This window comes from Haliotis cracherodii, unplaced genomic scaffold, assembly GCF_022045235.1.
Source record: "Haliotis cracherodii isolate W230 unplaced genomic scaffold, xgHalCrac1.p SCAF_2, whole genome shotgun sequence".
NCBI classification, from domain to species: domain Eukaryota; kingdom Metazoa; phylum Mollusca; class Gastropoda; order Lepetellida; family Haliotidae; genus Haliotis; species Haliotis cracherodii.
Window position 1 is genome coordinate 21,022,227 of NW_027266275.1, and position 21,694 is coordinate 21,043,920.

Sequence of the window (21,694 nt, forward strand, 5' to 3'; positions counted from 1 at the left end):
CAGTCTTTTGTCTCTTCTCTTTCAGTCGTTTGCCAGTGAGGACATCAGCATTGCCGACCGCCACCGGCTGACCGAGGCCATGTACGAGGAACTGATGACCTCCACAATCAAGATCCTCAATAAACTGGACCTCTCATCAGCAGCCGAGAAGGTAGCGGTGTACACCAACGAGACATTACAGTCTCAACAGTTTGGGCTCCTTGTCTTCAAAGCTCACTGTCTTGTTTTTGAAACCATGATCCTGGGTCAATTCAAATCAGTTCAGATCATTATTGATGTACATTGCAGATTTGTTGTCATGTATTTTTCTTCTACTGTGAGTGAGTAAGTACGGTTTTACGCCACTTGTATCAATATTCTTACAATGTCACAGCAGGGGACTAGAGAAAAGGGCTTTGGAATCTGGGCCTACGGCATGACAAGCAAATGTTTTAACCACTAGGCTACCCCCCTGCTCCTTATCTTCATCAAAGAACTACCTTGCCCCAAGATTATTTCTTACAAATATTTCTTTGATCCTCATAAGAAGGAAAAAAATGATATACTTTCAATGATAAATTTTGGCACCCACTTTTTAACATGTGCTCACGCTACTATCTAGCTCAAACTAAAAGTAAAAGTCAAACATGCATCCTTAATTACTGAGGTACTAGTGATTACAATTGTCTTGAGATGTGTCGTAGAAAGCTAGAGACTGACCCTGTGGGTTTGTTACTTCAGGGAGAAGAGTCAGTACCAGATGACGGAGTAGAGACATCAGCAGACCCAACATCCGGAGTCCAGGCCAACAGACCCCGAGACTTCCAGGTCCTCATCAACCTGGTTGACTTCTGCAGGTCTGTTGTAGTACGCCCCCATTCCAGCCCCTCGTCAATCTTGTGGACCATACAAGTCTGTTGTAGTGCACCCCCATTCCAGCCCCTCATCAATCTGGTGGACTGTACAGGTCTGTTGTAGTACGCCCCCATTCCAGCCCCTCGTCAATCTTGTGGACCATACAAGTCTGTTGTAGTGCACCCCCATTCCAGCCCCTCATCAATCTGGTGGACCGTACAGGTCTGTTGTAGTATGCCCCCATTCCAGCACCTCGTCAATCTGGTGGACCGTACAAGTCTGTTGTAGTATGCCCCCATTCCAGCACCTCGTCAATCTGGTGGACCGTACAGGTCTGTTGTAGTATGCCCCCATTCCAGCACCTCGTCAATCTGGTGGACCGTACAGGTCTGTTGTAGTATGCCCCCATTCCAGCACCTCATCAATCTGGTGGAGCGTACAGGTCTGTTGTAGTATGCCCCCATTCCAGCACCTCGTCAATCTGGTGGAGCGTACAGGTCTGTTGTAGTATGCCCCCATTCCAGCACCTCGTCAATCTGGTGGACCGTACAGGTCTGTTGTAGTATGCCCCCATTCCAGCACCTCGTCAATCTGGTGGACCGTACAGGTCTGTTGTAGTATGCCCCCATTCCAGCACCTCATCAATCTGGTGGAGCGTACAGGTCTGTTGTAGTATGCCCCCATTCCAGCACCTCGTCAATCTGGTGGAGCGTACAGGTCTGTTGTAGTATGCCCCCATTCCAGCGCCTCGTCAGTCTGGTGGGCTGTACAGGTCTGTTGTAGTATGCCCTCATTCCAGCACCTCGTCAATCTGGTGGACCGTACAGGTCTGTTGTAGTATGCCCTCATTCCAGCACCTCATCAATCTGGTGGACCGTACAGGTCTGTTGTAGTATGCCCTCATTCCAGCACCTCGTCAATCTGGTGGAGCGTACAGGTCTGTTGTAGTACGCCCCCATTTCAGCACCTAGTCAATCTTTAGTTCACCCCACTGACAAGTTGAGTATTACAGAATGATGATGATAAATGAATCAAGTTATTCCAAGGATTCCAAGGACCAGTGCATCCTAATGGACGAAGGGATAGAACTCTTAATGTCACTTTTGTGCTGTAAACCACTTGTGCTCCCCTCATTCTCTCTACGAATGCAGACCGCCTCCGTGGTCTAGTGGTAGAGCGTCCGCCCGGAGAGCGGAAGGTTCGGGGTTCAATCCCCGACCGCGTGATAGCAAAAGACGTTAAAAGATGGTACTTGTTGTTACCCTGTTTGGCACTTGACATTAAGGGGCTAAAACAAGGACTGGTCGGCTTGGAGTCAGTATACTGTGTCTGAGTTGGGTATTCATGTTAAACTGTTGCATGATATCTGAGTGAGCTAGCACTATAAATTGGCATCAGTCCGGACTAGTACAAGCACACACACACACACACACACACACACACACACACACACACACACACACACACACACACACACACACACACACACACACACACACACACACACGTGGCTTGGACGCGACGGTAAACCCCATGTCATCTCACCTATATGAATGCAGAGTTTAGATACGTAATCATAACCTGCCTCATTACGGACCAGTCCAACTGCTTCTGTGTCTGCTGTAGATATAATGGTGTTTATGCCCATTTTAGGAGTATTTCTGAAAGTCTGATAAACCACAATCCTTTCAATCATCATCTTGAGTGTGAGACCACAGTAAGTTGGTGTTATTTCAGTTTCAATTTGTGCTGCATCATGCCTTTGTGTGTTTCAGAGACCTGCTGCCTGTGTGCCACTACGAGCTGTTTGAAAGATGGCTGTTCACCTTTTGTCACTCCGTCATACTGCTCTCCACTCAGTAAGTTCATTTACAGGATTCTTGTTCTGTTCTCTAAAAATAAATTTCTTGTCAAGTGATGACTGAAATTAAGGCAAAATTATTTTAAAGATGAGTAAGTGTGCTATGGTGGTACCCGGTGGTAAAATGCTGTCCTGCATTAGAATAGGTCCCTGCACTCTATTGCTCATCGGAGAGGTGACTAGTTTGGAGCCGGTGGTCCGGTTATGTGACTTGGCTGATTGTGTGTCATCAAACCTCAGTGGTGTGGTACGTTCATATGTTGGTACGTTAATATCAACTGGTTTGTCTGGCCAAGACTCTATTTACAGGCTGCAGTTATTTATCATCCAAAAGTGACCACCACAGACGATATCGCTTCAGTGAGATTGCGTCTCTACTGTAAATTGCATCACAATGATTTGCAGACGATTGTGACGTCATTGGTTACTTTGTGTTGAGGTATGAACACTTCATTGAGGTTCATACCTCAAGTGACATAACTTAACTCTCTGCGACTGAAGCTGGTCAGCTCTGCTTTTCACATTCAAGGCACTGGTTTTTGCTGTTTACAAACCGAAAAAGTTCGAAGAATTATTTGTGACGATAAATAGAATCTCACCTGAGTTCATTTGAATTCAAACATACCAACAGTCGTTGATAATAATGTAAGACTCCCCCGCAAGTCTCAGAGTTTTCTACTTTTATCATCTTGTGTTCATATATTTGATATCATTAGACACTCAGGTGAGTGAGATTCTCTTTTGAGCTGGACTGTTGTGGGCTGAGGCAATCAACAACATACATGTACTCCATCACCCTTACCAAACAGTGCTTGAAAACCAAATGTGCATTTAGCTCACCTGAGTAAGAATCCCTAGAGGGGCGGTCGAGTAGCCTTGAGATTCTCTTTTGAGCTGGACTGTTGTGGGCTGAGGCAATCAACAACATACATGTACTCCATCACCGTTACCAAACAGTGCTTGAAAACCAAATGTGCATTTAGCTCACCTGAGTAAGAATCCCTAGAGGGGCGGTCGAGTAGCCTTGTAGTTAAAGCGTTTGCTCGTCACACCAAGGACCCCCGGGTTTGATTCCTGACATGGGTAAAATGTGTGAAGCCAATTCAGGTGTCCCCCGCCATGATTGCCTGAGGCAATCAACAACATACATGTGCGCCATCACCCTTACCAAACAGTGCTTGAAAACCAAGTGTTAATTTAGCTCACCTGAGTTAGAATCCCTAGGGGGGGCGGTCGGGTAGCCTTGTGTTTAAAACATTTGCTCGTCACAGCGAAGACCCACGGGTTTGATTCCCGACATGGGTACAATGTGTGAAGACCATTTCTGGTGTCCCCCACCATGATATTGCTGGAATATTGCTAAAAGCGGCATAAAACAATACTCACTCGCTCAATAGAATCCCTAGAGATGTCATTGCATGAAGTATTCGTCCGTCATCCCTCATCTTTATGCATCTTGATTTCTGAAACCACTGGGTTGATCTAGTGAGCATGTTTCCACTACTGATGGCGCCTGAAATTGTTCAAGTGATCCTAATATGATTTTCAATACTTTTTTTTTTCAGAAACATTTTTGGCCCTTTTTCAGTTAATTTGTTAAAGTGAACTTTGGGATTGGCATAGGAGCAGGTAGTTGGGTTCAACATGTGTCATATAAAGTCTACCTAATGTCCCCTTCTCTAATCCAGGAATCCTCTTGTGTCCGGCTTCTACAAGATGCTGGCTGTTGCAATGAAGATAGGGAACAAGCTCGACTATTTCAAGGTAGGACAGTTAGTAAAGACAAAAGCTTTGGGTTTGCCACTTTTTGGTGGTGTGGAAAGGAAAAGAGGGATAACTATGTGCTAGCATTTGTCCAGAGCCCCGTTCCACAAAGCAATCGTAGCACTTTGACAGTTGTAAGTCTATGTTTAAGTATAAGAGTTATGATCACCTTACCGCTATGAACACTTTGTGGAACGGGTCCCTGATAGGGGACCCGTGAAGATTCCGGGTCAGAATAGGTCTTCAGCAACCCATGCTTGCCATAAAAGGCGACTATGCTTGTCGTAAAAGGCGACTAACAGGATCAGGTGGTCAGGCTCGCTGACTTGGTTGATGCATGTCATCGATCCCAACTGAGTGGCTCGATGCTCATGATATTAATCACTGCATTGTCTGGTCCAGACTCAATTATTTACAGACCGCTGTCATATAGCTGGAATATTGCTGAGTACGGCGTTAAACAACAAACCAACCAACCCAGATGGGGAATAAGGATGGTGAGTGACAAATGTAGTGGAAAGATAAACACAGGAGTCACTTACAAGTCAGTCACATTCTTGGAGAAGTTGTTTACATATGTACATATGGAAGGGCATTGATAGTGTGTGGTTTACCGCCAGAATGTGGCCCCTGTGAGTCCAGTCAAGTCCGCTGATGCCATGGACGTTGATGACTCCCCCGGGGAGGGACCCCAGCAGAAACTTGTCAGCTACCAGCTCATGAAGAAGTTCTCAAAAGAGGTAATCAGCAGATGAACATTAGAACTTGACAGCTTCAGAGAGCGGTATTGCTATGTGTTGCTGTTGTGTTGAGGTATGAACACTATCACTGTGTGTTGCTGTTGTGTTGAGGTATGAACGTTGTATTACTATGTGTTGCTGTTGTGTTGAGGTATGAACACTGTATTACTGTGTGTTGCTGTTGTGTTGAGGTATGAACGCTGTATTACTGTGTGTTGCTGTTGTGTTGAGGTATGAACACTGTATTACTGTGTGCTGCTGTTGTGTTGAGGTATGAACACTGTATTACTGTGTGCTGCTGTTGTGTTGAGGTATGAACACTGTATTACTGTGTGCTGCTGTTGTGTTGAGGTATGAACACTGTATTACTGTGTGCTGCTGTTGTGTTGAGGTATGAACACTGTATTACTATGTGTTGCTGTTGTGTTGAGGTATGAACACTGTATTACTGTGTGTTGCTGTTGTGTTGAGGTATGAACACTGTATTACTATGTGTTGCTGTTGTGTTGAGGTATGAACACTGTATTACTGTGTGTTGCTGTTGTGTTGAGGTATGAACACTGTATTACTGTGTGCTGCTGTTGTGTTGAGGTATGAACGCTGTATTACTGTGTGTTGCTGTTGTGTTGAGGTATGAACACTGTATTACTGTGTGTTGCTGTTGTGTTGAGGTATGAACGCTGTATTACTGTGTGTTGCTGTTGTGTTGAGGTATGAACACTGTATTACTGTGTGCTGCTGTTGTGTTGAGGTATGAACACTGTATTACTGTGTGCTGCTGTTGTGTTGAGGTATGAACACTGTATTACTGTGTGCTGCTGTTGTGTTGAGGTATGAACACTGTATTACTGTGTGCTGCTGTTGTGTTGAGGTATGAACACTGTATTACTGTGTGCTGCTGTTGTGTTGAGGTATGAACACTGTATTACTGTGTGCTGCTGTTGTGTTGAGGTATGAACACTGTATTACTATGTGTTGCTGTTGTGTTGAGGTATGAACACTGTATTACTGTGTGTTGCTGTTGTGTTGAGGTATGAACACTGTATTACTATGTGTTGCTGTTGTGTTGAGGTATGAACACTGTATTACTGTGTGTTGCTGTTGTGTTGAGGTATGAACACTGTATTACTGTGTGCTGCTGTTGTGTTGAGGTATGAACGCTGTATTACTGTGTGTTGCTGTTGTGTTGAGGTATGAACACTGTATTACTGTGTGTTGCTGTTGTGTTGAGGTATGAACGCTGTATTACTGTGTGTTGCTGTTGTGTTGAGGTATGAACACTGTATTACTGTGTGTTGCTGTTGTGTTGAGGTATGAACACTATCACTGTGTGCTGCTGTTGTGTTGAGGTATGAACACTATCACTATGTGCTGCTGTTGTGTTGAGGTATGAATGCTGTATCACTATGTGTTGCTGTTGTGTTGAGGTATGAACACTGTATTGCTGTGTGCTGCTGTTGTGTTGAGGTATGAACACTATCACTGTGTGCTGCTGTTGTGTTAAGGTATGAACACTATCACTGTGTGCTGCTGTTGTGTTGAGGTATGAACACTGTGTGCTGCTTTTGTGTTGAGGTATAATCACTGTATTACTGTGTGCTGTTTTTGTGTTGAGGTATGAACACTGTATTACTGTGTGCTGCTGTTGTGTTGAGGTGCTGGTGAGGATGAAGCAGTACCGTGATGACCTCCTGGCCACCTGCCTGACCCTGGTCCTTGCCCTGCCCAAGGAGATCATAGCCGAACAGATGACAGAGATTGTCCCAGCCATTCAGGTAGGTGCAGTGTGTAACACCCTTGAGTGGGTTAAACAAGTTTAATGAATTACTAGTTGTCCAATTCTCCTTATGTTTATTTATTACTTTCATTGTTTTTTGTCATTTTACCCAGTATGTGCTCTTAAAGTTAGTTAATTCACCACATCGCTTTGATACATTTATGTGTTGCTAGAAAAAGGAATGTTGACTTGTTGAGGATATGTCTCATGTTTCTGATAGCAAAAGAGAGTAAACTTGTTTTGGTGGTGTTCTTGATAATGCCATCCCCCTACATGTATCGTCCATGTTGTTTAGGTGACTTTGACCCTGGGTCTGAGTTATCTCCCCTTGGCAGTTATTGGCCTTGACGCCCTTGAGTACTGGAGCTCTCACCTTCCAGAGCGGATTCTACACCCTCACTATAAGGACATCCTGCCTTTTCTGGACAACTATATCAGAACTGTAGACAAAGGCAGGTTACAAGTTGCTGTTGTGTCCATGTTGTTTGATAAGAGGGAGAGTATACAAAACACTTCTTGTGTATCGGAACTTTACATGCTTTGGAAGCAGTTCAATTTGATGACTTCACAACCATTGAAAGTCATTTTTAGCTTTTGGTCCATGTATCTGAATTATCAAATGGCTTGCTCTATGGTAATTGTTTTTTCCATTGTGAAGTAATTATATTGTTTAAAAGGTCACGGTGAATAATTTGAAATTGTAGCATTTAAACATGTGCTTTCCTGTGCCATTGTAGATTTTGATTGTTTGTATTAAATCTCAGTCTTTGGTCTGGACATATTAATTTCCTAATTCTTAAAGTACAGTAACTCTATCATATTATGCATGTATCATATATCGGAATGGTATGCATGTAAGTATTTTGTACCATAATCACGCTTATATTACCTCCTTGGCATCTTCGTGAAGGGTGGAAATAAGCACTTTTAGAAATCTTATGCATTTTTAAAAAGCCATCAAATCTTATATTTTACCCAAAGTTGTAATTTTCAGGTGCTGAAGAGGTGAATGTGGACAGCACAGTAACAGTGAAGTCCTCAAAGTCAAAGAGAGGTCGGAAAAAGGTCACCGTGAGGAAGGTGAAGGACAAGAAGATGGCGAGTGATAAGGTTTGTGACTTCAGAATGACGTCCTAAGAAATGTACCCCACAGTAGTAGTACTTCAGAGGTTCTTACACAGTCATGTGGTATAGTATATTACTTTATTGTGGCACTGTTGCCCCTGCTTCATAGAATAACGTGATAACAGTGACTGACTGATGTCCTACCAAGAACATAATCAGAAGAGTGTGATAACATTGACTGACTCTACCTTGAACATAACACAGGACAGTGTGATAGCTTTGACTGACTCTACCTTGAACATAACACAGGACAGTGTGATAGCTTTGACTGAGTCTACCTTGAACGTAAACACAGGACAGCACGATAGCTATGACTGACTCTACCTTGAACGTAAACACAGGACAGTGTGATAGCCATGACTGACTCTACCTTGAAAGTAAACACAAGACAGCCCGATAGCTATGACTGACTCTACCTTTAACGTAAACACAAGACAGCATGATAGCTATGACTGACTCTACCTTGAACGTAAACACAGGACAGTGTGATAGCCATGACTGACTCTACCTTGAAAGTAAACACAAGACAGCACGATAGCTATGACTGACTCTACCTTTAACGTAAACACAAGACAGCATGATAGCTATGACTGACTCTACCTTGAACGTTAACACAAGACAGCACGATAGCTAAGACTGACTTTACCTTGAACGAAAACACAAGACAGCACGATAGCTATGACTGACTCTACCTTGAACATAAACACAGGACAGCACGATAGCTTTGACTGACTCTACCTTGAACATAACACAGGACAGTGTGATAGCTTTGACTGACTCTACCTTGAACATAACACAGGACAGTGTGACAGCTATGACTGACTCTACCTTGAACATAACATAGGACAGCATGATAGCTGTGACTGACTCTACCTTGAACGTAAACACAAGGTAGCATGATAGCTATGACTGAGTCTACCTTGAACATAAACAGGACAGCATGATAGCTGTGACTGACTCTACCTTGAACGTAAACACAGGACAGCACGATAGCTATGACTGAGTCTACCTTGAACATAAACACAGGACAGCATGATAGCTGTGACTGACTCTACCTTGAACATAAACACAGGACCGTGTGATAGCTGTGACTGACTCTACCTTGAACATAAACACAGGACCGTGTGATAGCTATGACTGACTCTACCTTGAACGTAAACACAGGACCGTGTGATAGCTGTGACTGACTCTACCTTGAACGTAAACACAGGACCGTGTGATAGCTATGACTGACTCTACCTTGAACGTAAACACAGGACCGTGTGATAGCTGTGACTGACTCAACCTTGAACATAACACAGGACCGTGTGATGACTATAACTATGAGTCCCTGTGTGTTACAGGGCTATGAGTCACAGCTGGCCGTAGTGAAACAGAGAGTCATGCACTACCTGGGATCTCTCGGCGGGGGCATCAACCATGCTCTGCTGTCTCGCGCTGATGAGGAGATCAGCAAGCAGGCCATTGCCTGGGACACAAAACAGCACCTCAAGTTTGACATGCCCTTCATTGATATGAAACCAACTATATACTTTGGTAAGCCTGCTTCAAACCTCCAAAGTTTAGTAGGGCGGTCAGGTGGCCTAGTGGTTAAAGCGTTCGCTCGTCACGCGGAAGACCCAGGTTCGATTCCCAAAATGGGTACATTGTGTGAAGCCCATTTCTGGTGTCCCCCGCCGTGATATTGCTGGAATATTGCTAAAAGCGGCATAAACCCATACTCACTCACTCATTCCAAAGTTATCAGTGAGTGAAATGTTTAGGCCAGTCAGTGATATAAACCTGTTAAAAGCAGTCACTACCATTTTACCTCCTACCTTTTCATGTTATTTCCTTATTTTCAAAGGCCCGTGAAGATCTGGGGTAGAACAGGTCTTCAGCAACCCATGCTTGCCATAAAAGGCGACTCTCCTTGTTGTAAAAGTCGACTAAGGGGATCGGGTGGTCAGACTCGTTGACTTGGTTGATGCATGTCATCGATCCCAAATGCGTTGATAGATGCTCATGCTGTCAATCACTGGATTGTCTGGTCCAGACTCGATTATTTACAGACCGCTTTAATATAGCTGGAATATTGCTGAGTGTGGCGTTAAACAACAAACAATCAACTTATTTTCAAGGAATGCTTCAAGCACAGAATTAATCCCTATAATGAGACCATTACCCAACTTAAGATAACAAAGGCATGGAGACTCATTTGTTTTTTGTTTCACATGTAGCTGTGCTTGTTTCTAACAGTAATCAGGGCACAAAGTTGTGAATAAAAGGGTCGCCAGTGCGACCTAAATTGCAATTTGTCTATTGTCTAAAATTCAGAGGTAGCCAAATGACTACCATGAAAAATATCTTGTGTGACTAAATTCTATTGCTACACATATGTAGACACAAAAATAAACTGCTACTGATTGTACTTGCAAATAATTCCTCCTAAAGTCAACAATGAACTGAAATACATAAATATTCATCTAATTAGTACTTTATTTTAGTTGATAATTTATTGGATAAGCAAGGATATACCTACATAATGTAGTAACATAAATTGCGTCATTGTTCGAGGCACAAATAACAAAACTCAAGTACAGTTTCCACTAACATCAAAAAATACTTGTAACCATATGGCTTCTTGGTAAAAATGTAAACTTTGAGGCCTGGTAATACCGTATATGACCACGTATAAGCCGAATTTCGCAGTGTTTTTTTCACTTCCTGGTTCGGCTATCTGCGGGTCATATCATTTTCTTTCGTATTTCAATGGTCAAGTTAAGACCTCGGCTCATCTATGGGGTCGGCTTATCCCGCGGTCATATACGGTACTGTACAAAACAGTGTTACTCTCAAGTCACTGACTCTGTATCATTAACAACCCTGGTTTGAGGCTCTTTCATAACCTAAGTTATGTGCCCCTAGACCAGTTCCTGCCTCACGTGGTGGAGCTGGCCACCAAGTCCGGGGACCGGCAGACCAAGGTGGCCGCGTGCGAGCTGCTCCACTCCCTGGTGCTGTACACCCTGGGGCGGGGGGCCACCCTCCCTGGGGACAAGCAGAAGAAGATGCCCATGGACCGGCTGTACAAGAAGCTGTTCCCCACCATCCTGCAGCTGGCCTGTGACGTGGAGCTGGTGAGACTGACACTGTAACCATTACGTCTAAGATGCTGAGGTTTAGTTCCGGGTTATTATCCTCCACCACGAAAGTGGAAGGGGGATACAGGAATGGGTGCTGTCCGTCTTTCCTTCCTTCCATCCTTCCGTCACGTTTCCGATCCTCAGCAGAACTCAAAAACCATGAGAGATATCTTAACCAAACTTGGTGACCTTGTACCTTGTGATAGTTTGGGATTTTTGTAAAAAATATTTTTTTGAGTTTCCATGGCATCGACTTTGACTTAGACTGAAAATTGCGCAAGTGCTCCTTTCCGGAGCAGATCTTGAACACCGTACAATATTTCTTCACCAAGCTTGGCACATCGGCCAAGTGGTAAACTGGTGCCTTTGAATTGTTTGGGATTTAAAAAAAAATTATTTTTAGCAATTTATTCCATAGCAATGACTTTGACTTAGACTGAAAATGGCAGTAATTATTACTTCAACTAAATCTATATTTGTGGTTGTTGATGTTATTTGGTTGCCATTGAAATGAAATGTCAACTTTTGAGGTTTGATCACGATCCGGACTATCTGTGTGTATCTCCATCAGGTGGCCAGACAGCTGTTTGAACCTCTGACCATGCAGCTGATCCACTGGTTCACCAACAACAAGATGTCGGAGAGTGTGGAGACCATGGCGCTGCTGGACACCATCTATGTAAGTCTGCCGTAGCTAAAGTGGGATGCCCCCGAGAAGATCGGGGTTCAAATGGTCTTTAGTGACCCATGCATGCTGTAAAAGACGATTATGCTTGTCTTAAGAGGCAATTAATGGGATCGGGTGGTCAGACTCACTGACATGGTTGATGTATGTCATCATATCCCAATTGCTCATGATGTCAATCACTAGATTGTCTGGTCCAGACTCGATTATTTACAGACCCCCGTCATATAGCTGCAATATTGATTAGGTTGGCATTAAACAACATGAAACATGAACAGCCTATGTGGGACGCCCTTGTGAATATCCCGGTTACAAATGGTCGTGGTCTTTAACAACCAATGCTTGTAGTAGAAGGCGAAAAATGGAATCGGATGGTCAGGCTGTATGTTATCATATCCCAATTTGTAGATTGGTGCTCATGATGTCTATCACTGGGTTGTCTGATCCAGAATCAATTATTTTAGAGACTGAGTACGGCATTAAATAACAAATAACAAAAAAACCCATACTAATATTAAGGGAAGAAATATTTACAGACTGTTGTCATATAGCTGGAATGTTGCTGAATGTAGCGCTGAACAACAAACAAACTCAGGGACAGCCTGTATGTCAGTAGATGACTTTAGCCACGAGCCTGAATAAAAAATCTAGTAAGCTCAGCTAATAATATCCCATATATATAGTGTGAAAAGTTAACTAGTTGAACAATCATATTTCCGGGACTTGCCGCGGATGTTTTCAAACAGATTATTAGAACTCCATTCAGCGATAAACGGTTGATTATGCAATGAGAAGCGTTAAGTGCAAATGAACAACGAACAACAATACAATTATGTCTGTGTAAAACTCTCAGTATTAAAAGTGTACATAAATTTTGGGAGCCATGCGTTACCGCGCGTAGTAACCGAGGTAGCGCTTTATCGAAGAGCACAATAGCGAGGGATCACTGTAGTAACAAAATGTACTGACAAGAAGATGCTAAGTTTCGGCCATATAGCAGCCTTGAAAATCTTTTGCGCACGTTAGCTGTTATGATCACACCCTATTAAACATTGTTCAGTTGCCACAGTTGTAGTGTCCATATAAACAGGACGCTGAATTTGAGGTTTGTTGACTTTCCTGTTAACTTGTCTTTTAAATGATGAATAAATTCATGTCTGTGTCATCTTTATTAGGATGGCATCATTCAGGCGACGGACACAGCGCTCCGAGACTTCAGTGCCCGGTGTCTGCGCGAGTTCCTGAAGTGGTCCATCAAACAAACCAGCAAGAAGGTTGGTACCTTGGTGAGACATTCAGTCCACATCAACTTCACTCACATGGATTCTTCAAAGGACAAGCTCGGGATATCAATCACCGGTTTGTCTTGTCCAGACTCAGGTATTCACAATGTTCACAGGCCAATGAGATGTGACTGGAGTATTGCTTACTGTGGCATTAAATATAAAGTAAACAGTATGGTATCTCAAATTCTGAAAGGAGTCACTTGTATTGATTGTATGACAACTGTACATGTTGGGTTGATGACTATTGGAGTGGTTTGGCTTATTATATTGTATGGCAGATATTGGATATCAGTTTTACATGTTCCTTTTCAATGTAAAATATGTGGCATTTTTTTCTTTAGACCATGGAGAAGAGCGCTGTAAACGCCAAGTCAGTGTTGAAACGTATGTTCAGTTTTGCCGTCCATCCAAGTGCCTTTAAGAGACTCGGAGCTGCACTCGCCTTCAATAATTTCTATGCAGTGTTTAGGTAGGTGGATCAAAGGAATATAGTGGGTGTTAAAAATCATCACCAACAATTAGGTGTCTACCTTTTTTTGAGCTTTTAGAAATGTCTGTGAGGTTTCAGATAGCCTAATTTGTCCTCAAGACAAAAATGAAAGTTTTCACTCCTGGTATTCTCCTGTCATGGACAGCACCAAAGCCAAACTAGCTTCTTACAACTTATTTGAAGAGAATGAACTTTGACGTTTGGTGATGTAGTAGTGTGTTGTGACTGCCGACATTACCAACAGCTTCCTTTGTCCCACAGAGAGGAGGATGCCTTGGTGGACAGGTTCACCTTCCAGATCCTGGTGCACTTCGTAGAGAGTCTCAGTATTGCCCACTCAGACCAGAAGTCTCTTGGTGAGGAACAGTCATAGACTTTCACTGATTGTATTGTTGTTTTGTTGTCGTTTTCTTCAGTTTTCAATTTTATTGTAAAGAAACCTTAAACAGTTTTGTTTTGAGAAATATGCAAATGCAAGTTGTCAAACTTGATCAAAATGAGAATTTTTGAAAAACCTCCTTGTTATTATTATCATGAGCCTTGTGTCTCAGATTCATTTTAGTACTGAAATTATTTTTTTTATTCAGATGAAGGAGTGGTATTATAATATACTTTGATTTTTTTCCAAATTTTTTCATGAATTATCCGACCCGGTGAATATCTGGGTTAGAATTCAACAACCCATGGTTGTGGTACAAGGTGACTATGTTTGTCGTAAGAGGCAACTAACAGGATCATGTGGTGAGGTTCGCTGACTTGGGTGATGCATGTCATCATATCCCAATTGTGTAGATCGATGCTCGTGATGTCAAGCACTGGTTTGTCTGGCCCAGACTAGATTATTTACAGACCGCTGTCATATGGAATAGCTGGAATAGTGCTGAGTGCGGCGTTAAACAACAAACCAACATGAAGTATCCCATGAGTTTAGAAAATTGTACATTTAGTATATCACAAGTTAAACATTGACTGGTGTTGAAATAATATATTGTGAAAGTGATGCTTGATGAAGGTACAAGGGAACAATGCACTAAAGCTTTGGAACATCTGGAAAAGATCATCAAAGGTCGTGCTGACATGCTGAAGAAAGAGAGCAAACTACGAGAAGAACCAAGGTACAACATGATCTCTCTTCCTGATATGTGAACTAACATCTACCACTGCCTCTTACCTATCTGTAGCTTCATGACTGTTAAAGTATGGAAACCATTGAAGTATAGGAACCCATGAACTGAAGGAACTAATGAACTATAGGTACTGTTGAACTATAGGGACTGTTAATGTGTAGGGACTGTTGAACTATAGGAACTGTTAATGTGTAGGGACTGTTGAACTATAGGGACTGTTTCTGTGTAGGGACTGTTGAACTATAGAGACTGTTTCTGTGTAGGGACTGTTGAACTATAGAGACTGTTGATATGTAGGGACTGTTGAACTATAGGGACTGTTGATGTGTAGGGACTGTTTAACTATAGGGACTGTTGCTGTGTAGGGACTGTTGAAATATAGGGACTGTTGATGTGTAGGGACTGTTGAACTATAGGGACTGTTGATGTGTAGGGACTGTTGCTGTGTAGGGACTGTTGAACTATAGGGACTGTTGATGTGTAGGGACTGTTGAACTTAAGGAACAGTTGAACTGTAGGGACTGTTGAACTATAGGGACTGTTGCTGTGTAGGGACTGTTGATGTGTAGGGACTGTTGAACTATAGGGACTGTTGATGTGTAGGGACTGTTGCTGTGTAGGGACTGTTGCTGTGTAGGGACTGTTGAACTATAGGGACTGTTGAACTAAAGGTACTGTTGCTGTGTAGGGACTGTTGCTGTGTAGGGACTGTTGCTGTGTAGGGACTGTTGCTGTGTAGGGACTGTTGCTGTGTAGGGACTGTTAACTATAGGGACTGTTGCTGTGTAGGGACTGTTGCTGTGTAGGGACTGTTGAACTATAGGTACTGTTGCTGTGTAGGGACTGTTGAACTATAGGGACTGTTGCACTAAAGGGACTGTTGCTGTGTAGGGACTGTTGAACTCACTTGAACTATAGGGACGGTTGAACTAAAGGTACTGTTGCTGTGTAGGGACTGTTGCTGTGTAGGGACTGTTGAACTATAGGGACTGTTGATGTGTAGGGACTGTTGCTGTGTAGGGACTGTTGAACTATAGGGACTGTTGCACTAAAGGTACTGTTGCTGTGTAGGGACTGTTGAACTATAGGGACTGTTGATGTGTAGGGACTGTTGAACTATAGGTACTGTTGCTGTGTAGGGACTGTTGCTGTGTAGGGACTGTTGAACTATAGGTACTGTTGCTGTGTAGGGACTGTTGCTGTGTAGGGACTGTTGAACTATAGGGACTGTTGCTCTAAAGGTACTGTTGCTGTGTAGGGACTGTTGAACTATAGGGACTGTTGATGTGTAGGGACTGTTGAACTATAGGGACTGTTGCTGTGTAGGGACTGTTGAACTAAAGGGACTGTTGATGTGTAGGGACTGTTGAACTATAGGGACTGTTGATGTGTAGGGACTGTTGAACTATAGGGACTGTTGCTGTGTAGGGACTGTTGAACTAAAGGGACTGTTGCTGTGTAGGGACTGTTGAACTCACTTGAACTATAGGGACGGTTGAACTATAGGGACTGTTGCTGTGTAGGGACTGTTGAACTCACTTGAACTATAGGGATGGTTGAACTATAGGGACTGTTGCACTAAAGATACTGTTGCTGTGTAGGGACTGTTGATGTGTAGGGACTGTTGAACTATTGGGACTGTTGCTGTGTAGGGACTGTTGAACTCACTTGAACTATAGGGACAGTTGAACTATAACTATAGGGACTGTTGAACTATAGGGACTGTTGCACTAAAGGTACTGTTGCTGTGTAGGGACTGTTGAACTACAGGGACTGTTGAACTATAGGGACTGTTGATGTGTAGGAAATGTTGAACTCACTTGAACTATAGGGACTGTTGATGTGTAGGGACTGTTGAACAATAGGGACTGTTGATGTGTAGGGACTGTTGAACTATAGGAACTGTTGAAGGATAGGGTCTGTTGAAGGATAGGAATTGTTGAGGATGCACTAAGGATGTTGATGCTGATTTGTTGTGAATATCTGGTTTCTGTCAGGGAATGGAGCAAGAAGACGCTGGACATTGCTGTGCGCTGGCTGACCAGGCAGTGTGGACGGCCGCAGACAGACTGCCGACACTCCTGCATGAAGCTTGTGGTCAGTCTGGCACCACTGATTCCAGGTCAGGAGCAACAAGAGATAATTTCACCAAATATGTGATTTATAGTGTCAAGATTCATAATAGTATTGTTGCTTAACAATTCTTATGTTCCAGATACTATAAGCTGTATAGTTTTAATACCTGTGAAGGTCCGTGTTAGAACTGGTCTTCAGCAACAAATGCTCGTCGTAAGAGGCGACAAATGGGATCAGGTGGTCAGACTCACTGACTTGGTTGATGCATGTCATCATATCCCAATTATTTAGATCAATGCTCATGATGTCGATCACTGGTTTGTCTGGTCCAGACTCAATTATTTGCAAACTTAGTGCAGCGTTAAAGAACAAACAATAACCAAACAAATCCGAGTATAAATGGAGGACATATGTGAGAATCAGTCAAGCTGGCAAGAGCACAAACCTACCATTTTCAACTGGTTTGCTATTTCAGAGTGTCCTTGATTTTAAAAAAAATTAGGTCTTTGCATGTCCACAGTTTGTTTTCAAAATAAGCATATTTGTGAGGTACTGTTAACCATTTTCAACATCGTATATGAAAATGTAGTGTTTGTCTTGTGTGTCTATCATGGTATATTCATGTCTGATCATGCAATAACATTTGTTAATGCACTGGTAACATGACAACTTTGTAACTGGATGTGTATATGCAGGTATCAAGGCTGCCAGGACATATTTCCAGACCTTTCTCAAGTCCAAGGAAGGGCCGCTCTATTTCCTGTCCAGGTTAGTCTCATGCCTCAGTCAGTGGCAGAGAGATGTCGTATGATTGAGGTGTAGTATTGATCACCTGGGAATGTGATGAGTGAGGTGAGAGTCTTTATTCAGCAAGGTATGAGTGATATATGTTTAATGTAGTTTCAGCCTGCAGGTTTGAGGAGGTAGTAGAGTGGAGTATGGCAAGATTGGGTCAGACTGTTGTACTACAGTGTAACCCTGTATTGATGCAGGTTTGAGGTAGGCAATCAGGTGGAGTATTGCAAGATTGGGGCAGAATGTTTTTTCTACAGTGTAACCCTGTATTGATGCAGGTTTGAGGGAGGCAATCAGGCGGAGTATGGCAAGATTGGGGCAGAATGTTGTACTACAGTGTAACCCTGTGTTGATGCAGGTTTGAGGGAGGCAATCAGGTGGAGTATGGCAAGATTGGGGCAGAATGTTGTACTACAGTGTAACCCTGTGTTGATGCAGGTTTGAGGGAGGCAATCAGGCGGAGTATGGCAAGATTGGGGCAGAATGTTGTACTGCAGTGTAACCCTGTGTTGATGCAGGTTTGAGGGAGGCAATCAGGCGGAGTATGGCAAGATGGGGCTGTCAAGCTGCCCCCGGATGGAGGACATTGCGGACACATTCTCTCTCACAGCGGCTGTCAGCTGGTTCGACATGCTGCTGGCTGCACTGGACTGCTACACCTGGGTGTTCGGCCAGGGCTTCCTCACTCCTGAAGAGTTGTTTGGAGGTCTGGTGATGAACGTTGTGTCTTTGTCTAACATATTTGTATACACTTAAAGAATCCCATCTGAAGATAAAAAGTAGGCTACTGTGTAAATTAGGAACCTGAAAACATTTTGAATCTTCTCACATACAGAACCAATTAATAATCATTTGATAATCGTTTGTTTTAGCTTGTGATGGGAAGGTTTACAGATGCGGAGGACTTGTAAAATCAAATGTAAAAAATGATACATATTTCTCCATCAAAACCTTGAAGTCAATCATGACAATTGTCTTTAAATCAGTGACTTAGATCCCAATTTTCTCCACGTATTCCTAATTGCCTCATTTGAGGATGTCAACTCAGAATACGTAGTATTATTGTCACTCACTCACTCACTCTGGTTATTTCTTCAACTACAATGACGAATTCAAATTGTTATCAAACAGACCACAGGTATCAGTGTTCTAAATACCTACATGGTAAGGTAGATGATAGTTTGTCTTTCCTTCATGTTGTTTCATTGTTTCTCCATTGTGTGTGGTTCAGGCAAGTCCCGGGGTCAAGTTTTCTCAAGTATCCAGTACTTCTGTGAGAAGCTGGCCCTGGTGGACATCCAGGGTGCCTCACAACTGTTCACACATCAGTCAACAGCCGACTTCTTCACCCCCCGGGAAACAGACGACTACAACAGGTACTGGACATGTATCTCTGTCAAGGGAAGGAATTGTAGCATAGATAGCATAACTATTTACAAATATGAGTGAGTTAGTGAGTATGGGTGAAACGATACAGCAAGCTCATGATACGAAACGTATCCTGATACCATATGTATTGCCATATTCATATCTATGTCAAATTGCGTGGAACTTCTTGACTATAATTGTTTTTGAGAGCAGATTCAAAAGGACGGCTAACTTTAGACACATGTTCGTAGCGGCTACTTTTAGTAATGAACTTGAAACGCAAATTGCAACACATTTTGAGATATTTGACTGACAAACATGCTGGGAGTCATTAATCGAGTAGTAAGTCATTTATTTTAGCAAGTGTATTGTGAAGACCTTCTCCCGGTCACATGATTGTGAGTGTGTTTGTTTGTTTGTTTGTTTGTTTGTTGTTTAACGCCACACTCAGCAATATTCCAGCTATATGACAGCAGTCTGTAAATAATCGAGTCTGGACCAGACAATCCAGTGATTGACAGCATTAGCATCGATCCACGCATTTGGGATCGATGACATGCATCAACCAAGTCAGCGAGCCTTACCACCCGATCCCGTTAGTCACCTTTTACGACAAGCATAGTCGCATCTTACGGCCAGCATGGGTTGCTAAAGACCTATTCTAGCCTGGAATCTTCACGGGTCGATTGTGAGTGTGATGAGCAAGGAATGTTTCTGTTGTGGGGAGCCTCTAGTTTCACTTTGATGTGTTCAGTAATTTTGTCCTTTCTGCTTGCCAGGGCAAAGTGTACAGTGATGGTCCGAGTGTTGAACTTGCTGATGGTCATGTATGGATCCCATGCCAAGGTTGCTGCTAAGGTACTGGATAACAAAACTCACACTGATTAAAGATACTTTTATTCATCAATGATGCTTTGTTAGTTATGTTGTACCATTGTCTGGGAGCTACTGTGTAGATAGATGTGTGGTACAACCCAGCTATGTTGACATTGTTGTATATACTCCAGGTAATCCCCGAGTCAGTGCTGAACCAGTCTCTATGGGAGCTGATGTGTAGATGTATGGTACAACCCAGCTATGTTGACATTGTTGTATGTACTCCAGGTAATCCCCGAGTCAGTGCTGAACCAGTCTCTGTGGGAGCTGCTGTGTAGATGTATGGTACAACCCAGCTATGTTGACATTGTTGTATATACTCCAGGTAATCCCTGAGTCAGTGCTGAACCAGTCTCTGTGGGAGCTGCTGTGTAGATGTATGGTACAACCCAGCTATGTTGACATTGTTGTATGTACTCCAGGTAATCCCTGAGTCAGTGCTGAACCAGTCTCTGTGGGAGCTGTTGTGTAGATAGATGTGTGGTACAACCCAGCTATGTTGACATTGTTGTATATACTCCAGGTAATCCCTGAGTCAGTGCTGAACCAGTCTCTGTGGGAGCTGCTGTGTAGATGTATGGTACAACCCAGCTATGTTGACATTGTTGTATGTACTCCAGGTAATCCCCGAGTCAGTGCTGAACCAGTCTCTGTGGGAGCTGCTGTGTAGATGTGTGGTACAACCCAGCTATGTTGACATTGTTGTATATACTCCAGGTAATCCCTGAGTCAGTGCTGAACCAGTCTCTGTGGGAGCTGCTGTGTAGATGTATGGTACAACCCAGCTATGTTGACATTGTTGTATGTACTCCAGGTAATCCCTGAGTCAGTGCTGAACCAGTCTCTGTGGGAGCTGCTGTGTAGATAGATGTGTGGTACAACCCAGCTATGTTGACATTGTTGTATGTACTCCAGGTAATCCCTGAGTCAGTGCTGAACCAGTCTCTGTGGGAGCTGCTGTGTAGATGTGTGGTACAACCCAGCTATGTTGACATTGTTGTATGTACTCCAGGTAATCCCCGAGTCAGTGCTGAACCAGTCTCTGTGGGAGCTGCTGTGTAGATGTGTGGTACAACCCAGCTATGTTGACATTGTTGTATATACTCCAGGTAATCCCCGAGTCAGTGCTGAACCAGTCTCTGTGGGAGCTGCTGTGTAGATGTGTGGTACAACCCAGCTCTGTTGGCTTCAATATGGGAGATATTGAAATCATGGAGAAACTCCCAAAAGAGGTATGGTCACAGAAATCTGGCTGTTCACAATTATTCCAAATATGGCAGGCTATCTCATAAAATATGCCGGAAATAGCGATCAGCAGTTCACACATTTTCTCCCCGATCTATGGCTGATTAATGTCATGGCAAATTTCAAAACTGAAAAGAAATTTCAATACAGTGATAGGAAGACCAAAGACTTTGTATCTCTAATGACTAATGTTCATTTCAAGGCGGGTTCATGGTGAGTTGATGTGATTTACCGATCAGTTCATACATGATTACGCCGAAATTAATGTAAACAAAATTGAATGAAGTAATATAATGGATGACACATGTAAGTCCGGCTACAGAATGAACACTTTTAAAGCCAGATAGTGTAATAACAGGACTGATTCGTGTACTTCAGTATGAACTTGTAGACATGCTACTTATGGTGTTGTGTGCACACGATAATGTCTTTGCATGTGAAATAAGATCGAAGCTCATTGTATGTGTGTATTATGCACACACTGGTAGTCCAACAGTAATCAAATACTGAGTATTTTACT

General features: G+C 43.0%; 1 protein-coding gene across 1 annotated transcript in view; it reads left to right on the forward strand.

Moving 5' to 3' along the window:
- LOC139467508 (DNA-dependent protein kinase catalytic subunit-like) overlaps window positions 1-21,694 on the forward strand; it is a 118,076-nt gene that overhangs the window by 18,943 nt on the left and 77,439 nt on the right. Inside the window, exons 16-39 of the mRNA XM_071249045.1 lie at window positions 26-157; window positions 721-836; window positions 2,610-2,693; window positions 4,384-4,459; window positions 5,080-5,199; window positions 6,855-6,974; window positions 7,272-7,428; window positions 7,971-8,086; window positions 9,445-9,637; window positions 11,009-11,220; window positions 11,798-11,905; window positions 13,087-13,185; window positions 13,539-13,666; window positions 13,949-14,043; window positions 14,700-14,802; window positions 16,812-16,936; window positions 17,586-17,658; window positions 18,204-18,391; window positions 18,917-19,061; window positions 19,833-19,911; window positions 20,061-20,144; window positions 20,550-20,606; window positions 20,845-20,901; window positions 21,039-21,161. Coding sequence (XP_071105146.1) covers window positions 26-157; window positions 721-836; window positions 2,610-2,693; window positions 4,384-4,459; window positions 5,080-5,199; window positions 6,855-6,974; window positions 7,272-7,428; window positions 7,971-8,086; window positions 9,445-9,637; window positions 11,009-11,220; window positions 11,798-11,905; window positions 13,087-13,185; window positions 13,539-13,666; window positions 13,949-14,043; window positions 14,700-14,802; window positions 16,812-16,936; window positions 17,586-17,658; window positions 18,204-18,391; window positions 18,917-19,061; window positions 19,833-19,911; window positions 20,061-20,144; window positions 20,550-20,606; window positions 20,845-20,901; window positions 21,039-21,161 — 2,790 coding nt within the window. The remainder of the gene's footprint in view (window positions 1-25; window positions 158-720; window positions 837-2,609; window positions 2,694-4,383; window positions 4,460-5,079; window positions 5,200-6,854; window positions 6,975-7,271; window positions 7,429-7,970; window positions 8,087-9,444; window positions 9,638-11,008; window positions 11,221-11,797; window positions 11,906-13,086; window positions 13,186-13,538; window positions 13,667-13,948; window positions 14,044-14,699; window positions 14,803-16,811; window positions 16,937-17,585; window positions 17,659-18,203; window positions 18,392-18,916; window positions 19,062-19,832; window positions 19,912-20,060; window positions 20,145-20,549; window positions 20,607-20,844; window positions 20,902-21,038; window positions 21,162-21,694) is intronic.